This window comes from Lepus europaeus, unplaced genomic scaffold (assembly GCF_033115175.1).
Source record: "Lepus europaeus isolate LE1 unplaced genomic scaffold, mLepTim1.pri SCAFFOLD_29, whole genome shotgun sequence".
Taxonomy (NCBI): domain Eukaryota; kingdom Metazoa; phylum Chordata; class Mammalia; order Lagomorpha; family Leporidae; genus Lepus; species Lepus europaeus.
Genome location: NW_026909167.1, coordinates 3,698,111 through 3,719,094, shown reverse-complemented (window position 1 = coordinate 3,719,094; position 20,984 = coordinate 3,698,111). Strand labels below are relative to the sequence as shown.

At 40.5% G+C, this 20,984-nt stretch overlaps 1 protein-coding gene across 1 annotated transcript in view; it reads right to left on the bottom strand.

Moving 5' to 3' along the window:
* Window positions 1-929: 929 nt before the first annotated feature.
* The window catches only part of LOC133754858 (zinc finger protein 271-like), a 47,077-nt gene continuing 27,022 nt past the window's right edge, over window positions 930-20,984 (bottom strand). The window contains 3 exon segments of the mRNA XM_062185233.1: window positions 930-7,756; window positions 11,528-11,620; window positions 11,843-11,969. Of these exon segments, the coding sequence (XP_062041217.1) occupies window positions 4,542-7,756; window positions 11,528-11,620; window positions 11,843-11,966 (3,432 nt within the window). The 5' untranslated portion in view covers window positions 11,967-11,969 and the 3' untranslated portion in view covers window positions 930-4,541.

Here is a 20,984-nt window from a genome sequence, read left to right as displayed (position 1 = left end):
GCATCATGATGTTTTCCTTACTCTTGTTTCTTGGATTCTTGCATTTGTTCGGCATTTGTGGAGATACTCGCCTTTTTTTTTTTTTTTTCCTGCTGTGGTAGTTTTTATCATTGTACTATGACTATAGATAAATGGAATTTCTGCTTTCAGTGAATCTCTAGAGGCTTGTAGTGGGTATGGCCAGAGAGCTTTGTTCAGTTCTCAAGGGTAAAGGGTATGCCTGAGGTGACACACCCAGGTTTGGCATGGTAAATCTCCTTTTTTTTTTTTTAATTGGAAGGGAGTTATATTCTGTTCAGCTGAGCTCTTATCTTCAATGGAGCCCAGTGCCTGAGTACTAAATCAAATGGGTATAATATTTGCTCTGTCCAAGGACCACATAATGATCTGTGCTCCCCATGTGGGACCTCTGTCCTTAATGAGCTGTACCATGAGAATTAACAGTAAATCGAGTCTTCAAACACCTGTTTAGCTGGGACCCTAGAAAAAGTGCTCAGGCAAGCAATATTGTGAAAAATTAGTTCTAAGTAATATGAAAGATAACCCAGACAAAACAGCAGTCCAGCAAATCATACAACCTCACTGAAACTACCAGCAGCCACACCATTCATTTTCTATTAAATCTGTTTATAAGATTTAATTTGATAAACACTTGTAAGAAGCTGTGAGGACTTAAACAGAGATGAAGAGCTATTTCTAATGGAGGTGGAATGGATTACTTGCACAGCTATTATCTAGATGGGAAATAAAAGAGCTACTGAAGCTAGATGCATCCTAGCATTTGTAGCCCTGTTATCAAGGGATGGCCATGCAACCTAGGTAAAGTGTTCCTCCTGAGGGTATCTTGAGGAATTAACTGAATGTAAATCAGATTTATGTAAATCAAGTAAAGACTTTGTAAATTGGAAGGGATAAAAACACATTTTCAACAAAAATGAGGGCCACCTGTAGGAGCAGGGGGTAATACAATAAAAAAGGTTATAAAAATTATAGTAAAGTTAAATTAATACAAGTGTACTACAGGGGCCAGTGCTGTTGCACAGCAGGTTAATGCCCTGGTCTGAAGTGCCAGCTTCACATATGGGCACTGGTTGAGACCTAGCTGCTCCACTTCCAATCCAGATCTCAGCTATGGCCTGGGAAATAGTAGAAGGCCAAAGTGCTTGGGCCCCCACACCTACATGGGAAATCTGGAGAAGCTCCTGGCTTTGGATCAGCACAGTTGCGGCTGTTGTGGCCAATTGGGGAGTGAACCATTGGATGGAAGATCTCTCTCTGCCTCTCCTCTTTCTGTTTAACTCTGACATTCAAATAAATAAAGAAATCTTTTTTAAAAAGTGTACATTTATGCTCCTGCTTCTCTGTTGCAATGGGTACCACCTGGATAGACTTCATTCCATGTTCTTTTCAAGGCAATTAGGAATTGAATGAAGTAGAGTGGAAAAGGGGGATCATGAATGAAAAAGGCATTATGCATTCAGTAATACAGGAAAATTCAGATAAGTGTTGCAACTTATAGGGTTTCAGATTGTCCCTTTAAAGAATGAGGGTGATGTGTGGGATAACATCTACTTGCATATTCAAATAGACCTTGGGTAGTGGAGTCTAATCCAGATGTGCACACAGATAAGTTGAAATTTCTCATGGGCATATAGGTCACCACAAACTCATTCCCTTGTACTGCACACACACTTATTTTCCAGGGCTGGAGTACCCATTACGGCTGGAACATATGTCACTTGATATGCCTATGGTCACATCACTGGTTTGCACAATAATGTGGGGAAAGAATCCTGGGTGGCCAACAAAGCATCCATAAAACAAATAACTTTGTAATTGATGAAGATGGTGTTCCAAATAACTGTTGCAACAACTGTTACTCAACTTTTAGATATTTATTAACAAAATTTACATAAGAGAGTACAGTTCAGTTCATATACTTGATACCACTCACAATAATGAGAAACCAAAACTACAGGTTGTATAAGAGAAAAAATTTCTGAAGAACGGTTAACCACTCTCTGTCACAATTCATCATGAAAACTGCCCCAATACTTACTAAGGTGTGATTCCACCAAAGAATTGTTTCAAACAAATTATACTTCAGGGACTTCTCTCTGTAATCTTGATATGTTTTGTGGAAGTATGCCTAATAATAAAGGTATTTCCCAATACAATACAGTCATAGGATATTTTCTTTCTGTGAGTTGTCAGGTAACCATTGAGAGATGACGTATGGTATATAACTTTTCTATGCATGTATGTTTTCTCATTTCTGAGTCTCTTCATGTGAATTGATTAATGGCAGAACAATTTTTTCACATTCATTAAATTTGACATTTTGCTGTATGAATTCTCTGGTGTTTGTTGATGTTTAATTAATTTGATAGGTAGTGTTACAGACAGTGAGAGAGACAGAGATAAAGGTCTTCCTTCTGTTGGTTCACTCCCCAGATGGCCACAATGGCCAGAGCTGCCCTGATCCAAAGCCAGGAGCCAGGAGCTTCTTCCTGGTCTCCACATGGGTACAGGGGCCGAAGCACTTTGGCCATCTTCCACTGCTTTCCTAGACCACAGCAGAGAGCTGGATTGGAAGAGAAACAGCTGGGACTAGAACTGGATTATCCTACTGCACCATGGTGCGAGCCTGTTTAATTTCTGGTTATGGTTTTTTCATATCTACTGCACTTGAAGGATATCACCTTTTTTGAGTTGCATATTTATGACAGCCTGAATACCATGAAAATATACTTCCACATTCATTACACTCCAAAGAAACCCTTTGTGTGAATTCTCTGATGTATAGTGATCAATTTCTGACAAATGGCTTTTTCTCACACTAATATTTCTAACCTTTCTTCCTTTTTTAACAATTTACTTTATTTATTTGAAAGACAGAGTTACAGAGAGAGGTAGAGAGAGAGAGGTCTTCCATTTACTGGTTCACTCCCCAGATGGATGCAATGGCTGGAGCTGCAGCAATCAGAAGCCAGTAGCCAGGAGCTTCTTTTGTGTCTCCCATGTGGGTGCAGGGCCATCTTCTACTGCTTTCCCAGGCCATAGCAGAGAGCTGGATCAGAAGAGGAGCAGCCAGGACTAGAACCAGTGCCCACATGGTATGCCAGTGCTTCAGGCCAGGGCTTTAACCTACTGTGCCACAGCGCTGGTCCCAGTCTTTCTTCCTTATGGGAGTGCCTATTGTATGGGATGTAATTTCCAGCAAAAGGCTCTGTCACACGGTTATGTTGATTTTGGAAAAAGTTCTCTCCCTTGTTTGAACTACATGTGTTATGAGGTATTACTTCTGACAAAAGGCTTTCCCACACTTATTACAAGATTTCTATCATGTAATCAATTTTCTGATGTTATATTGTGTGATTTTGGTAGAGTTTTCCAACACTCATTCCATTCATAAGGTTTCTCCCCCATGTGAATTCTGATGTTTTATGAGGTGTTAACTTATGGATAAAGGCTTTTCCATATGCATTAGATCCAAAGTGTTTTCCCCCATATGAATTAGATGATGTGCAATGAGGACTTCATTATGGGAAAAAGCTTTCCAAGTCATTATGTCCAAAAGGTTTCTCTTCATGTGAATTTTCTGACGCATTCTGAGATGTGACTTATTGCCAAGGGCTTTTCTATAGTCATTGCATTCATGACGTTTCTCCCCAGTGTGAATTCTCTGGTGTGATATGAGCTATGATTTATAACAAAAGGCTTTCCCACACTCATTAGATTCATAAGGTTTCTTCCCTGTGTGAATTCTGTTTTGATATGAGGTATAATTTATAGAAAAAGGCTTTTCCACACCCATTACATTTATAATGTTATTTCCCTGTGTGAATCCTCTGATGCAGTTGGAGTTGGAACTTAAGACCAAAAGTTTTCCCATAGTCACTACACTCATGAAGTTTCAACACTGTGTGCATTCTCTGGTGCATTATGAGGTTTGACTTTTGTCCAAAGGCTTTGCCAGTCATTACATTCTTAAGGATTTTGCCCTGTGTGAATTCTCTGATGCATGATGAAGGTTGACTTATGGCTAAATGCTTTTCCACAGTTATTACAATCATGAGTTTTCTACCCTGTGTGAATTCTCTACTATGATATGAGGTTTGTCTTTTGTCCAAAGGCTTTTCCAAAGTCATTACATTCATGAGGTTTCTCCCCTGTGTATTCTCTGATGTTTCCTAAAGACTGACTTTTGTCCAAACGCTTTCCCCTGCTCATTACATTCATGGGGTTTCTCCCCTCTGTGAATTCTCTTGTGGTATGAGGTGTGACTTTCATAAAAAGTCTTTTCCACAGTCATTACATTCATGAGGTTTCTGCCTTGTGTGAATTTGCTGATGTTTCATGAGGACTGACTTATGGCCAAAAGCTTTTCCATAGTCATTACATTCATAGGGTTTCTCTCCTGTGTGAATTTACTGATGTTTCATGAGGTCTGACATTTGTCCAAAGGCTTTTCCACAGTCATTACATTTATGAGGTTTCTCCCCTGTGTGAAATCTCTGGTGTATGATGAGGTGTGACTTTCATCCAAAGGCTTTTCCACAGTTATTATATTCATGAGTTTTCTGCGTCATGTGAATTCTCTGGTGTAATATGAGGTGTGATTTGTGTCCAAAGGCTTTTCCAGTCATTACACTTAAGAGGTTTCTCTCCTGTGTGAATTCTCTGGTGTACAATGAGGTGTGACTTTCATCCAAGGCTTTTCCACTGTCATTACATTTATGAGGTTTCTCCCCTGTGTGAATTTGCTGATGTTTCCTGAGGACTGACATTCGTCCAAAGGCTTTTCCACAGTCATTACATTTATGAGGTTTCTCCCCTGTGTGAATTCTCTGGTGTATGATGAGGTATGACTTTCATCCAAAGGCTTTTCCACAGTCATTACATTTATGAGGTTTCTCCCCTGTGTGAATTTGCTGGTGTATGATGAGGTGTGACTTTTGCCCAAAGACTTTTCCACAGTCATTACATTTATGAGGTTTCTGCCCCATGTGAATTCTCTGGTGTGTGATGAGGACTGACTTGTGTCCAAAGGCTTTTCCACAGTCATTACATTTATGAGGTTTCTCCCCTGTGTGAATTCTCTGGTGTATGATGAGGTGTGATTTTTGTCCAAAGGCTTTTCCACAGTCATCACATTTATGAGGTTTCTCCCCTGTGTGAATTCGCTGATGTTTCATGAGGACTGACTTGTGTCCAAAGGCTTTTCCACAGTCATTGCATTTATGAGGTTTCTCCCCTGTGTGAATTCTCTGGTGTATAATGAGGTGTGACTTTCGTCCAAAGGCTTTTCCACAGTCATTGCATTTGTGAGGTTTCTCCCCTGTGTGAATTCGCTGGTGTATGATGAGGTATGACTTTTGTCCAAATGCTTTTCCACAGTCATTGCATTTGTGAGGTTTCTCCCCTGTGTGAATTCGCTGGGGTATGATGAGGTGTGACTTGTGTCCAAAGGCTTTTCCACAGTCATTACATTCATAGGGTTTCTCTCCTGTGTGAATTCACTGGTGTATGATGAGGTCTGACTTGTGTCCAAAGGCTTTTCCACAGTCATCACATTTATGAGGTTTCTCACCTGTGTGAATTCGCTGATGTTTCATGAGGACTGACTTGTGTCCAAAGGCTTTTCCACAGTCATTACATTTATGAGGTTTCTCCCCTGTGTGAATTCTCTGGTGTCTGATGAGGTGTGACTTGTGTCCAAAGGTTTTTCCACAGTCATTACATTTATGAGGTTTCTCCCCTGTGTGAATTCGCTGATGTTTCATGAGGACTGACATTCGTCCAAAGGCTTTTCCACAGTCATTACATTTATGAGGTTTCTCCCCTGTGTGAATTCTCTGGTGTATGATGAGGTGTGATTTTTGTCCAAAGGCTTTTCCACAGTCATCACATTTATGAGGTTTCTCCCTTGTGTGAATTCGCTGATGTTTCATGAGGTCTGACTTGTGTCCAAAGGCTTTTCCACAGTCATTACATTCATGGGGTTTCTCCCCTGTGTGAATTCGCTGATGTATGAGGAGGTATGACTTGTGTCCAAAGGCTTTTCCACAGTCATTGCATTTATGAGGTTTCTCCCCTGTGTGAATTCTCTGGTGTATAATGAGGTGTGGCTTTCGTCCAAAGGCTTTTCCGCAGTCATTGCATTTGTGAGGTTTCTCCCCTGTGTGAATTCTCTGGTGTATGATGAGGTGTGACTTGTGTCCAAAGGCTTTTCCACAGTCATTACATTTATGAGGTTTCTCCCCTGTGTGAATTCTCTGGTGTCTGATGAGGTGTGATTTTTGTCCAAAGGCTTTTCCACAGTCATCACATTTATGAGGTTTCTCCCCTGTGTGAATTCGCTGATGTTTCATGAGGTCTGACTTGTGTCCAAAGGCTTTTCCACAGTCATTACATTCATGGGGTTTCTCCCCTGTGTGAATTCGCTGATGTATGAGGAGGTATGACTTGTGTCCAAAGGCTTTTCCACAGTCATTGCATTTATGAGGGTTCTCCCCTGTGTGAATTCTCTGGTGTATAATGAGGTGTGACTTTCGTCCAAAGGCTTTTCTGCAGTCATTGCATTTGTGAGGTTTCTCCCCTGTGTGAATTCTCTGGTGTATGATGAGGTGTGATTTTTGTCCAAAGGCTTTTCCACAGTCATCACATTTATGAGGTTTCTCCCCTGTGTGAATTCGCTGATGTTTCATGAGGACTGACTTGTGTCCAAAGGCTTTTCCACAGTCATTACATTCATAGGGTTTCTCTCCTGTGTGAACTCGCTGGTGTATTATGAGGTCTGACTTTTGTCCAAAGGCTTTTCCACAGTCATTACATTTATGAGGTTTCTCCCCTGTGTGAATTCTCTGGTGTGTGATGAGGACTGACTTGCGTCCAAAGGCTTTTCCACAGTCATTACATTTATGAGGTTTCTCCCTTGTGTGAATTCGCTGATGGTTTATGAGGTGTGACTTGTGTCCAAAAGCTTTTCCACAGTAATTACATTCATGAGGTTTCTCCTCAGTGTGAATTTGCTTCTGTTTCCTTAGGACTGACTTTTGTCCAAAGCCTTTTCCACAGTCATTACATTCATAAGGTGAATTAAAACTGAGTGAATTTTCACAAGGTTTACCTTTAGAGAATTTTCCCCTTGTATTTAGTCCGTGATTTATTGCAAGATGTGACTGGTGAATGACAGGTTCAACATACCTAATGTACTTATAAAATTTCTTTCCTGTGTGAGTTTGTTGATGCATATTGAGGCTAGAAGTTTCATGGATAGCTTTTTCTATTTGAGTTACTTTTCCAAAAGTGACAGTTGATTTATTACAGTTTTCTGCCATAGGAACCCTCTCAGATTTACAGAGCATCTTTCTTGTGAAGAATTTTGCTTGTCCAGTGGGTCCAAATGGCTGCTTCATGATATGAATCTTGTCATGCTGACCAAAAGGCTCACAGAACTGGAGAGAATTTCCAGGTATCTTAGTGTTATCAAATTTCTCTCCATCCTGTAGTTGATCAGGCCCACTGTGGGGATAAACAGTGTGACATTTACTGAATTCCTCGGGCTTCAATTGTGAATAGGTTCCCTTTTTAATAATCAGTGTTGGAATATGGCTTGAATTTAAAGTAATGGTTTTTCTTAATTCAACTCTCTTGAGAGCTGATGTCTTGTTATTTTTCATAAAATCCTGATTCAGATTTTTGTCCTGACTTTCCTGGTTGATGCTAATCAGGTCATCCCTTTTCATGACCACTGAAATGAGAAAAAAGCAATCATGTCACTGAATCACATGTAACTGTTTCTCCTGGCATACTCATATAAAGGGAATGAAGTTACTTGTTATTCAAGTGGTATTAGATTTTGATAAAATCAGTATGAGGTACTTATTTATGACCATTATATGGTCTTTCTCCTGGCTGGTGCTGTGGCTCAATAGGCTAATCCTCCTCCTGCAGTGCCGGCACACTGGGTTCTAGTCCTGGTTGGGGTGCCAGATTCTATCCTGGTTGCCCTTCTTCCAGGCCAGCTCTATGCTGTGGGCCAGGAGTGCAGTGGAGGATGGCCCAAGTCCTTGGGCCCTGCACCTGCAAGGGAGACCAGGAGAAGCACCTGGCTCCTGGCTTCAGATCAGCGCAGTGTGCCAGCTGTGGTGGCCATTGGAGGGTGAACCAATGGCAAAGGAAGACTTTTCTCTCTGTCTCTCTCAGCCTGTCAAAAAAAATAAAAAATAAAAAAATAAAAAATATGTTTTTTCTCCTTAATACATTAATATATTAAATTGTACCATGAGGTTTCCCAATGTTCAAACATGATCCTTTTTACCATGGGAATTTTTCAAGTATGGTAGGATGACTTTTGTGCTATGATGTATGGGATGCCTGCACCTCAAAACAGTGTCAGTGCAAGCCCTGGCTACTCTGCTTTCAGTACAGCTCTCTGCATATGTAAACCGGGAGGAAGCAGATAATGGTTCTTGTGCCTGGAAACCTGTGATACACCAGGATAGACTAGATGAATTCTAAAGTTTTGGCTTCAGACTAGTTAGACCTAAGTGTTGCAGGCATCTGGGAAGTGAGCTATTAGAGGACCTCTTTCTCCTCTCACTATCACTGTGCCTTTTATAAAGATGAAATAACTATAAAATATTTTAAAAAATGAACAAATATGTAATAAAAATATTCACCCACTACCTAGCAACCAATTTTTTCTGTCCTTTTTCTCTAGCTTATTTTTATAAAAATTGTGTGTTTTTTGCTTCTCTGATATTTCAACCATAAACATGAAAAAGTTTTACTGATCATTTACTTGCAGGTGGAGAAGAGTGAAATGCACCTGTACTTTAAGCAGGGCAACATTTAAGGAGTATGATTTGAATCTATGATTGTCTTATGTTCAGTCTTTCTAGGTAAACATCATTTGTGGGATTTTTCAAATGAAAAACTACTTTGTCTCTACTCTATGACAGCTTCCCCAAATTCCTAAGGACATCCGACACCTTCAGCTTCTCAGAAGTACAACAGGTAGAGAAAAGTCCCAATCTACCACTTTAGTTAAACACTCCCTATCAGTTTGAAGAATTTGTTTCTGCAAACCAGGACGTGCTCATCTTTGAAAAGTGTTTTCTAGCTCATTCTGAAATCATCAGTGCTGGTTACCACCTCTCAATTCTTTCCATAAACATTCTTGTGTGATAATTAGAATTTCTGGAGACTTTTGATCAGTTGTCTGCTATTTTCATAGAAAGCTTCATTTCCTATGCTTTATCTTTTTGTTTGCTTATTTTTCAATGATACTGAAAAATAAGAGAGAAATCATACTTCAAACTCCACCCTTAGTGAAATCTGAGCCACTCAACATAAACCCACAAGGCTACTTGACCTTGGGTCTCAAAATCTCATTACTTTTTTGGTGAGTCTAGGATCATTTATTTTTATGTTTTACACAAGTTCATGCTTAGTTTATGATTTCTTTTTTTCAAAGATTTACTTTATTTATTTGAAAGCTAGAATTATAGAGAGAGATAGAGACAGAGAGCAGTCTTCCATCTGCTGGTTCACTCCCCACATGGACACAATGACCAATGCTGGACCAAGATAAAGTTAGGAGCCAGGAGTTTCTTTCTTGTCTTCCACATGGGTACAGGGGGCCAAGGACTTGGACCAACCTCTGCTCCTTTCTCAGGTGCATTAGCAGAGAGCTGGATTAGAAGAGGATCAGCTGGGACTTGAACTGGCACCCATATGCAATGCTAGTGCTGCAGGCTGGAGCTTTAACACACTGCACTACAGTGTCTTTCCTAGCTTCATAATTTCTTTCTTTCTTTTTTTTTTTGACAGGCAGAGTGGACAGTGAGAGACACAGAGAGAAAGGTCTTTCTTTGCCGTTGGTTCACCCTCCAATGGCCGCCGTGGTTGGTGCGCTGCGGCCGGCGCACCGCGCTGATCCGATGGCAGGAGCCAGGTGCTTCTCCTGGTCTCCCATGGGGTGCAGGGCCCAAGCACTTGGGCCATCCTCCACTACACTCCCTGGCCACAGCAGAGAGCTGGCCTGGAAGAGGGGCAACTGGGACAGAATCCGGTGCCCTGACCGGGACTAGAACCCGGTATGCCAGCACCGCAAGGCGGAGGAATAGCCTAGTGAGCCGTGGCGCCGGCCAAGCTTCATAATTTCTAACGTCACAGCACAGAGGCTTACTCATGACCATCTTTTGGTCTTTTTTTTTTTTTAAAGATTTATTTATTTATTTGAAAGAGTTACACAGAGAGAGGAGAGGCAAAGAGAGAGTAAGGTCTTCCATCCAATGGTTCACTCCCCAATTGGCCACAATGGCCAGAACTGTGCTGATCTGAAGCCAGGAGCCAGGAGCTTCTTCTGGGACTCCCTCGGGTGCAGGGGCCCAAGGACTTGGACCATCTTCTACTGCTTCCCCAGGCCATAGCTGAGAGCTGGATTGGAAGTGGAGCAACTGGGTCTCGAACTGGTGCCCATATGGGATTTCAATGCTTCAGGCCAGGGTGTTAACCCACTGCACCACAGCCCCGGTCACATGACCATCTTTTAACGTTTATTTATTTACTTACTTGAGAGTCAGAGAGACTGAAATAGGTTTGCCAGCTATAGCTCACTCCTCAAATGTTTCCAACAAACCATAATTTCTTATTTGAGAGGCATAGAGGAAAAAAAAAAAGAAAGAGACTAAGAAAGAGAAAGTTCACATTTATTGATTCAGTCCTGAGTAAGTACTATGCCTTGGCAAAATCATGAGTGGGAACTCTGAGCAATGAGCTAGAAATAAGTTTCTGGGGGCCAGCATTGTGGCACAGCAGCTAAAGCCACCACTTGCGGTGCTGCCATCACTTATGGGCACCAGTTCAAGTCCTAGCTGCTCCTCTTCTGATGCAGCACTCTGCTATGGCCTGGGAAAGCAGTAAAAGATGGCCCAAGTCCTTGGATTCCTGTACCCATGTGGGAGACCTGGAAGAAGCTCCTGGCTCCTGACTTTGGATTAGTGCAGCTCCAGCCATGACAGCCAATTGGGAAGTGAACCAGTGGATGGAAGACCTCTCTGTCTCTCTCTGCCTTTCTCTGCCTCTCCTTCTCTCTCTCTGACTTTCAAATAAATAAATAAATATTTAAAAATAAACAGAAAGAAACACTAATCTTAAAAAAACCTTTCTGTATATTACCTAGTTAACAAGCACTGAAGGAACTAAGAAGTGCATCAAAGAAAAGGTATGAAAGTGTAGAGAAGGACAAGTTAGAATTTGGGGAATGTATCAAACCTAGATAAAAGCCTTAGTAACATCAGAAAATGACTGGATTTTTTTAAATCAAAGAACATCTTCACTAAGAACAAAAGTTAGAAAGATACTGGTACCTCTAAATACTCTAGAATGCCTGTGTCTGATGCACAAAACCAGCTGTCATCAGGAATAAGGCTTGAGAAAAATTCATGGAAAGAACACCAGTCAACATCTGCATACTTTCTGCCTTGGCCTTCCTGTGTCTTATGTGTAGACTGACCTGGAAGGCTCTGATTCAGGCATTCTTCCACCATCCATGGCTCTGCTCCTTGCTCCAACTTGAAGATTAAGTCAGGTTTGGTAATGCAGTGCCCTATTAATGAAAACAATGTAAGACTTTGTGAAATCACTACTTGGGTTATTTAAAGGACTACAGCTTGGTCCAAGAGCTAAGCAACAAATGTTCCAATTTGAATCTTTTGTTAGATGGTAGATAGGCAGATTATTCATGGACTCAAATTCTATATCTGTGCAATATTAAACATTATAAAGTGTTCCCTTGTTTGTCAAATAGCAAGAAAATGTTATCACTCACCCAAGGAGAAGAGGCTGCTGTAGGTCTCCAGCATCACATCTCTGTACAGGGTTTTCTGAGCATTGTTCATTTTCTGCCATTCCTCCCAGCTAAAGTACACAGCCAGGTCTTCAAATGCTATCATCACCTGTAACATTACACTTCCAGTCAACTATTAACTCTGTCACAAAACACTGACAGTTGTGTATGGATATGAAGGAAAAAGGAAGGATATGGTTTCACATTAGACTTGTTGAGTGTTTAGAAAACCACACAGAAGTATTCAATAGAGTCAAACCCATGATCTATAGGCTGTGAAAAATGCCCAAGCTGGAGGGAAACAGGAGGTTCAAATCACAAAGGCCACATCTGTCAAGGGGAATTGCACAGCAGGCTAGAAGAGGGGTAATATTGACTCTTGAATGGGTAATGTTAAGGAGAAGTTTGTAAAAGCATTGAGAAAAAAAGGCAAAAAACTCTCAGTGAAACTACAATGGGAATGAACAGAAAAGAATTTCCAGGAAAACACCATGCATATCAATTCCAATATGTCAGAGAAAAAATACATTAAAAGACAGGGCAGACATTTAGCTTAGTGTTTATGATGCCACCTCAGAGTGCCTATGTTTGATTTCCAATGCCAGCTTCAGTTCTTAGCTCCCAGATAATGCAGACCTGGGGAAGCAGTGGTGATGTCACCAATGAAGGAGGCCTAGATTCCATTCCTCAATCCTGGCTTCAGTTCTACTCCAACTCTGTATGGTATGGTTATCTAGGAAGTGAATTAATGTGTCAAAGCTCTCTATCTCAGTCCATCAACTTCTTTATCAAGCTAATAAATATTTTTAAGTAAGAGAGAAAATACGAGTAAGACAAAGAATACAAATTAGCTTTTGCCCTTGTCTATGATTTTTCTACTGATAAACAATTGAAATAACATTATACATAATTAAAGTGAAAGCAATAGAATTACTTGCCCAAAACATTCAAATGATAAACATTTGAAAGAACATTATACATAATTAAAGTGAAAGCAATGCAATTATTTGCCCAAAAAGAGAACCTGGGGATGTCTGCAATACAATCTCCCTGCTCAACATACAATTTAGCTCTCTGCTATGTCCTAAGAAAGCAGTGGAACATGGTCCAAGTCCTTGGGCCACTGCATCTGCATAGGAGACCCAGCAGCTGTTGGGTCTTGGCTTTGGATCAGCTCAGCTCCAGCCTTTGCAATAATTTGGAGGGTGAGCCAGCAGATGGAGGACTTTTTCTCTCTCTCTGCAACTCTTTCAAGTAAATAAATGAAATCTTAAAACAAAAACAAAAACAAAAACAAAACCTCTGGTTTCCTTCTGAACTGAACAGTGGGGAAAAAAAGAATATGATAGAATGAATAAAGAATAATAAACACATTAACCAAGAAAACATCAGCTTCACTGTGGAGGAATAAACCTGTAAAAGTTGAAATATATAGGAAAATGCACCCACCTATATTAAGTGGCAGAGATTAAACAGAAGTTATCACTGGTTTAACAAAAGCATTATCTACAAATTTTGTAAAATAATAATGTAAAAGTAAAAAGAAACTTTGAGTGTTCAAATAAATGAAGTTATCAAAGAGATAAACATTACGTTGTTATTAAGTTTATACTAAAGAAAATTAACAAATACACATAATGTGTATCTAATGCAGTGCACTTTACCAGTAGTGATTCCAAATAGCACCTTTCCCTGTACTTCATCCCTTCACAAAACCCTGGATTGGGGCTGGCACTGTGGCCTAGCAGGTAAAGCTGCTGCCTGCAGCACTGGCATCCCATATGGGCACTTGTTTGATTCCCAGCTACTCCACTTCTGATCCAGCTTTCTGCTATGGCCTGGGAAAGCAATAGAAGATGTCCCAAGTCCTTGGAGCCCTGAACTTATGTGGGAGACCCAGAAGAAGCTCCTGGCTCCTGTCTTTGGATTGGCCAACTCTGGCCATTGCAGCCAACTGGGGAGTGAACCAGTGGATGGAAGACCCCTCTCTCTCTCTCTGCCTCTCCCTCTCTCTGTAACTCTTTCAAATAAATCTTTAAAAAAAGACCCTGAATTTCACCATTTCACTTGATTTACCCCCATGAGATACCAATAAATATGATAGAAATAGACAATTTGTTAAAAGATTTATTTATTTGAAAGAGTTACACAGAGAGAGAAGGAGAATCAGAGAGAGAGAGAGGGAGAAAGAGAGGTCTTTGAACCGCAGGTTCACTCCCCAGATGGCTGCAATGTCTGGAGCTGTGTAGATCCGAAGATAGGAGCCAGGAGCTTCTTCCAGGTCTTCCACATGGGGGCAGGGGCCCAAGGACTTGGGCCATCTTCTACTGCTTTCCCAGGCTGTAGTAAAGAGCTAGATCAGAAGTGGAGCAACCGAGTCTCAAACTGGCACCCATATGGGATGCTGGCACTGCAGGTGGTGGCTTTACCTGCTATGCCACAGCACCAGCCCCAGAAATAGACAATTTGTAAAGTATTTGCCTTCTCAGGTTTTCTTTTTCTGACAGTTATCTTCTGAAAAACCTTCCTGTTGAAGAGATGGTGTGTAGCCAAGATTCACCACAAACCCAAGACACTTAAGTGAAGTCTCAATCAGTTCCCCAAATGATGAAACTCTCATTTCTGCTCTCAGACTAATCATAGGAATTGTCCAGCTGAGTGAAGCCCATAACACAGAGTCAGAACTGCAAATCAAATGGCTATTTGCTAAGCCATTGTGTTTTCTGATTTGTCCTACATCAAATGCTGATACATACAAGTAAGTATGGCAGAAAGTTGAATTACATGCAAACTACAATGCATACAACTTCAAAATTTCATTTAGAAGTTCCCATAAAACAGGCCCAGCATTGTCACATAGCAAGAAAACCTGCCATCTGCAATGCAAGCACCCCATGTGGGCACTGGTTCATGTTCTGGCTGTTCTGCTTTTGATCCAGCTTCCTGCTGTTGGCCTGAGAAAAGCAATGGAAGATGATCCAAGTACTTGGGCAAATGCTACCAATGTGGGAGACCCAGAAGAAGATCTTGGTTCCTGGCCTCATTCTGTCCCAGCCCTGCTTAATGCGGCCATCTGTGATGTGAACAAGCAGAAGGAAGATCTCTCTGGGTCTCTCCTCTATATACAATACTTTCAAATAAATTTTTAAAAAACTTAGAAAAAAGCTCCTATAAACACAATTTTGCCTATCAATTAGACCTTAGAAAAGCTGCTGATACTAAAAAAAAAAAAAAAAAAAAGTCCTGAGATTCACACAAATAAATTATCTGGAGACCATAAGGTTGTTCTTCACATTTCAGCTTATATATGGTCATTGTGTTCTTTTGGTTTGTATTTTAAGAAGCTTATTATCACATGAATCTGATTTAATATAATTTTACTATTTCAGAAAGCAGGATAAAGGTTCACAGTAATTTCCTGTAGCTGCATGTATACTGTATATTGTTCAAGAATAAATTACTGAAAGGGGGAAAAATTTTATGATATGCTTTTTGGTTTTTTTTAAAAGATTTATTTATTTATTTGAAAGTCAAAGTTACACAAAGAGAGGAGAGAGAGAGAGAGAGAGAGAGAGAGAGAGAGAGAGGTCTTCCATCCAATGGCTCACTCTACAAATGGCTGCAATGGCTGGAGCTGCACCAATCTGAAGCCAGGAGCTTCTTCTGGGTCTCCTACATGGGTGCAGGGACCCAAGGACTTGAGCCATCTTCTACTGCTTTCCCAGGCCATAGCTGGATCAGAAATGGAGCAGCCAAGTCTTGAACCCATGCCCATATGGGATGTGGGTGCTTCAGGCCAGGGCATTAACCCACTGTGCCACAGCACTGGCCTCATGATATGCTTTTTGAAGTCACACTCCAAACAGCATTAGGAGCAAAAGGGAAGACATGCTCAGGGAAGTTTTCTAAAGCAGTATTATTTGAACTGGTGATAATTTCTGAAATGGATCTGAAAAATAAATGTTTTTTAATTAAGTGTGGCAAGATAGAGAACATTAGACAGAAGTTAGGGTGCCGGGTATTTACAAATCATGTGACATTACTCAAACCACTTTTCTCCTGAAATACAATTTGTTTCATTTTTTTACAGAGATCCTAGCAAAACTTCTTTGAGCTACCAGGAAGGACTATTAGAATACAGGGGGCAGCAGCATAGCCCAGGTACCAAGTATATGACAGACTAGGTTTCACAGACCTCCATTTCTAGAGATCCTGGTAGTGGAATGAAGTAATGCGCATGTGGTAGGAAGCCGTGCAGATGGTGACTCTCAGATATGAGAGGTTATCCCTCCACCCCAGGCTACATCCTTAAGACCACTGTCTTCTAATCCATTCATGCCTCTCTTTTGAATGCTGGTCCAGAACTTCTATTACCACCAAGTCTTGAAAATAATGGATGAGGTAAGGTAATATCAAGTATATCTTGCTCACTCTGGTCAGTATGATCCATAACTGCTTGGACCATGCAACTAGGATCTTTACATTTCAATGACTCTTGTCTCTGCTCTGAGCCTTGAGGTGTTGTCTCAGAGAGCATTAAGTTGTATTCTGTTAGAAAAGATTTCTATGTGTGGAGCTCCCTTCTTCAAATACCATAACAATTACTAACTTCCAAAGGAAATGGGACTGTCCCCCAGTACCCAAACTTCCATGTTCCCAGAAACTAGGTATTGTATAAGTTCAGTAACCTCAAATGAGTAGCACTGGACAGGCTATACAATGTAGGATACCAGAAACTTCATTTAAAGAAGATACACCAGAAACCCCATAAATGCAATTGCAACACAGTGTAAGTCAGCCTGCACACATCTCACAGTAAGGATATTTCATTAGTATTGCTGCTACGCTCATCTTAGAGATGAGTAAACAGTGACAGAGGTGCAACCTACATTCAGCTCATATACAATTCAGCTCAAATGGTCTGAACACCCATCTCCAGCCCATGGCCATCTTGTATGAGACCAGTTGTCTACAGAAATTTTAGAACCCCTTTCTGTATACCTAGAGATCTACTGGACTTCTATCAGACACATCATCTTTTTTTAAAAAAAGATTTATTTTTATTTATTTGACAGGCAGAGTTACAGAAAGAGGTAGAGACAGAGAGAGAGAGGTCTTTCATCCACGGGTTCACTTCCTAGATGGCCGCAAAGGAGCTGTGCCAATCTGAAGCCAAGAGCCAGGAGCTTCTTCTGGGTCTCCCATGTGGGTGCAGGGGCCCAAAGACTTGGGCTATCTTCTACTGCTATCCCAGGCCATAGCAGAGAGCTGGATCAGAAGAGGAGCAGCCGGGATTAGAACTGGTGCCCATATGGGATGCTGGCACTTCAGGCCAGGGCATTAACCTGCTGAGCCACAGCGCTAGTCCCTCATCATCTGACAAAAAAAAAAAATGCTTGAAAATCCAACATTATTCATCCCTTCTATGGCTTTGGAACTGAGGATCTACCACTGGTATCCTTTCTTGAACCAGCCAAGGTCTATGAGGGTGTACCTGAATGAGAAATTATAATGTCTCCGATCTACAACTGCACCTATGCCACCAAGAGACCGGAACCGGTCCTTCTCTACAAAGTTCCTTTTACCCCCACACTAACATTCACAGACATAGAAACCAATCACACAGTTCTTGAGCAATATGGGGACAGCTTCAGGACCAGAAATTCTCTAAAGATGGTGGGAGTGATTGCAATGGCATATGCTGAGAAGGACAACAAAGGAGACTTTCCATCATCTTTCCCTGTTGACAGCATGGGCAGATGAAGCTACCTTCCCTGTAAAACAGTGCACACCTCCATTAGGAAGAAAACTGCTGGAAAATCAACCTCTTAGGATACAGTGGGCATACCTAAAAACATGTGCAACCACATGAAGTGCTCACATAATATTCCAATTCCTCATTAATTCCTGGCTTGGCAAATACATTTGAAAGAAACATACTATAAGTGGAGAAATTAAAATGTGGAAAGAATTTTTGGAAATTGTCATTAAATATAGTATTTTTTTTTCAATTCTCATAATTAAATTGTGGTTTCTAAAACCCTCAAATACTTCTACAGGTTTTTAGAAAAAACCCTCCAAGGACTCTTTTTAACTTTAGCATTTAAAGAAGAAAATAATATCCCTGAATAAATCATTTTTAATCCTTTAAAATGATGCTTGATCTTACCTAGTAAAACAATTTGTGGACCATCAATGGATCATATTTCACAGTAAAATAGTAATAATTTGGTGGATTAATATTGTTGGAAAACAGCATGAATGCCTTGTAAAATCTTTGTGAATGTTTAAAAATGCACTATCTAGTAATTCTTTACCCAAAACATCCTGAAATTCATCTACCCATCACATCCAGTTATCTGTATATTTTCTTTCTTTTTTTTTTTTTGACAGGCAGAGTGGACAGTGAGAGAGAGAGAGAGAGAGAGAGAGAGAGAGAAAGGTCTTCCTTTGCCATTGGTTCACCCTCCAATGGCCGCTGCGGCCGGTGCACCGCGCTGATCCGAAGGCAGGAGCCAGGTGCTTATCCTGGTCTCCCATGGGGTGCAGGGCCCAAGCACTTGGGCCACCCTCCACTGCACTCCTGGGCCACAGCAGAGAGCTGGCCTGGAAGAGGGGCAACCAGGACAGAATCCGGTGTCCCAACCAGGGCTAGAACCCGGTGTGCCAGTGCCCCAAGGTGGAGGATTAGCCTATTGAGCCACGGCGTCGGCCAATTATCTGTATATTTTTAACAAAGCTATATTTAAAAAAAAAAAAACAAAAAACACCTGCACTTAAGTAGTGGTTGCTGCCACAAATTAGGCAGGAGAAAAATATTAGGGTGTCATGGAGCTCCTGCTTTTACTTCTCTTCTTGTCTAAATGAGAGTTGGCATGAAATTATAGTCAAACTCTTGAGGGTTTGTGTGATGGTCTCATGGGCCATTGACTGTTGGCCCACAGCTATTGGTCATTTTTTCTACAGATAGTGTATTAATTGTGCTATTCAAATGCCTATACCATCATTGATCTGGTAATTGCCTTTCAGTGACTTCATTCTACAAATTGAGGGACCTCAGTTTTGAACTTCTATCTTATTTAGCTTCATCTCAGACCCAGAAGAAAATTATTGCTTAGTTCCCAGCATCATACAATGTAAACAGAAAATGAAGTTGTAGGCATCAAACAAGAATAGTATAATGAAATAGTGGATTGCCTTGTCCTTACTAAAAATTATTGCTCCCTATAGTGGTAGGCACACACTTCTGACAGCAGGAGTTGCTGATTTTAGAATTACGGTTGTGAATTCTGCAGGGATTCCTGAGAAGAAAGTGGGAAGGCAGCATGCAACACTCAACTGTTGTTGATTGATCTTTTATAACTCATTTCCTCTCACTGGTTTTTAAATACCTTTTTTTTTTATTTGACAGGTAGAGTTATAGTGAGAGAGAGAACAGAGAGAAAGATATTTCTTCTGTTGGTTCACTCTCCAAATGGCCACTATGTCCAGCACTGTGCTAATCCAAAGCCAGGAGCCAGGTGCTTCTTCGTGGTCTCCCATGCAGGTGCAGGGGACCAAGCACTTGGCCATCCTCCACCACCCTCCTGGGCTACAGCAGAGAACTGGACTGGAAGAGGGGCAACTAGGATTAGAACCCAGTGCTGATATGGGATGCTGGCACTGTAGGTGCAGGATTAACCAAGTGAGCCATGGGTCCAACCCCTATATACACCTTCTGAGTAATGACCAGCATTTATAATTTTAAGCACTTAGAAATAGGATCTCTAATACTTGATTTTACTGAATCAATAATGAAAAATATAGTCCCTAAGAAAAAAAGAGTGATGATCACAGAGTGAAACTAATTCAGGATCTGACAAGGACTAAATTTGAGGTCAAGCTTGAGCTACTATCACTAATAGAAATATCACTACTAGAAACAATCAGTGTTCTCTGATCAAGTTTTACTAGATGAGAATGGCATTCCATATTTGTGCCTGTTTGTGTCCCAATCTCTCCACTCCTGATCCAGCTCCCTGCTATTGAACCTGGGAAAATAGCAGCAAAAGATGGCCCAAGTATGTGGGCCTCTGCCCACACCACAGAGCCAGCCCTAATAAATCTTATTAAAAACCTAAAGAAGGAAAATGTAAAATGTATAAATTATAGTTTATATAGGTGTAAATTTCTGAAAAATATATAAATTCATCCTTTTAGACATCTAAAATTTATTTTTAAATTATTTAATTAAAAAAGATAGAGACATTGATATAAGAATCAGCATAAGACATCAACTTTTCCAGGTTCTAGATGCATTTATTCACAGAGTTTCATAGGTGTAGTCAGTAATGTGGCTCAAATAACAGTCTTACCCAGGGGATCCCACTAAATTTAAACAGGGTACTCAATACCATTTTAGAAAAGTTCCAAAATATGTATCAGAAGAAAAAATAATTTATTTGGTACATCTCATTTTAACTATAGTATCACCTAACTTTCCAATAGTCAGATGTACTCAGAAAATCCCACAGGTGGGAGAGAAGGCCTAACACAGCAATTATTAAAATAAAAATTTTAAGCTACAACTTAACTAGGGAAAATAACACTCCACAGGTCCCAAACTAGAATAATTAAGATGACATAATAAAAGGAAACTCAATGTCTTCATGCATTAAAATTTATTACATTAGACTTAATTAACAAAAAGGTGATTATTCCAGCTCGTTCCCACTTGGCAGCCCAATTGTTCCTGTTGGATCTGGAAAAAAGTAAATGGCATCTCATGGTAGATTACTAAAATCTTAATGCTATATGCCATCGATTATGTCTACCACACTTTATATCTAATATCTAATATTAACATATCTGATGCCTCTTAATACAAAAATGACCTGTCAACTATTACAAAAGTGGCAAATGTGTTTTTCAAGGCTTTTCCAACAGCCCCTTAGTCTAGTTTGCCTTCACTTTGGAAAGACACTTCTTCTAGGGTATACACAAGCATCTCATTGACTTTGCCATCAAACACAATTTTTGCAAAGAGTTTAACTACCCACCTTTTATCAGGAGCACAGAATATATCACATTGATGACTTCCTCCCTGAATGAGACTGTTTGACACACTTGTGCAGAACATACAATG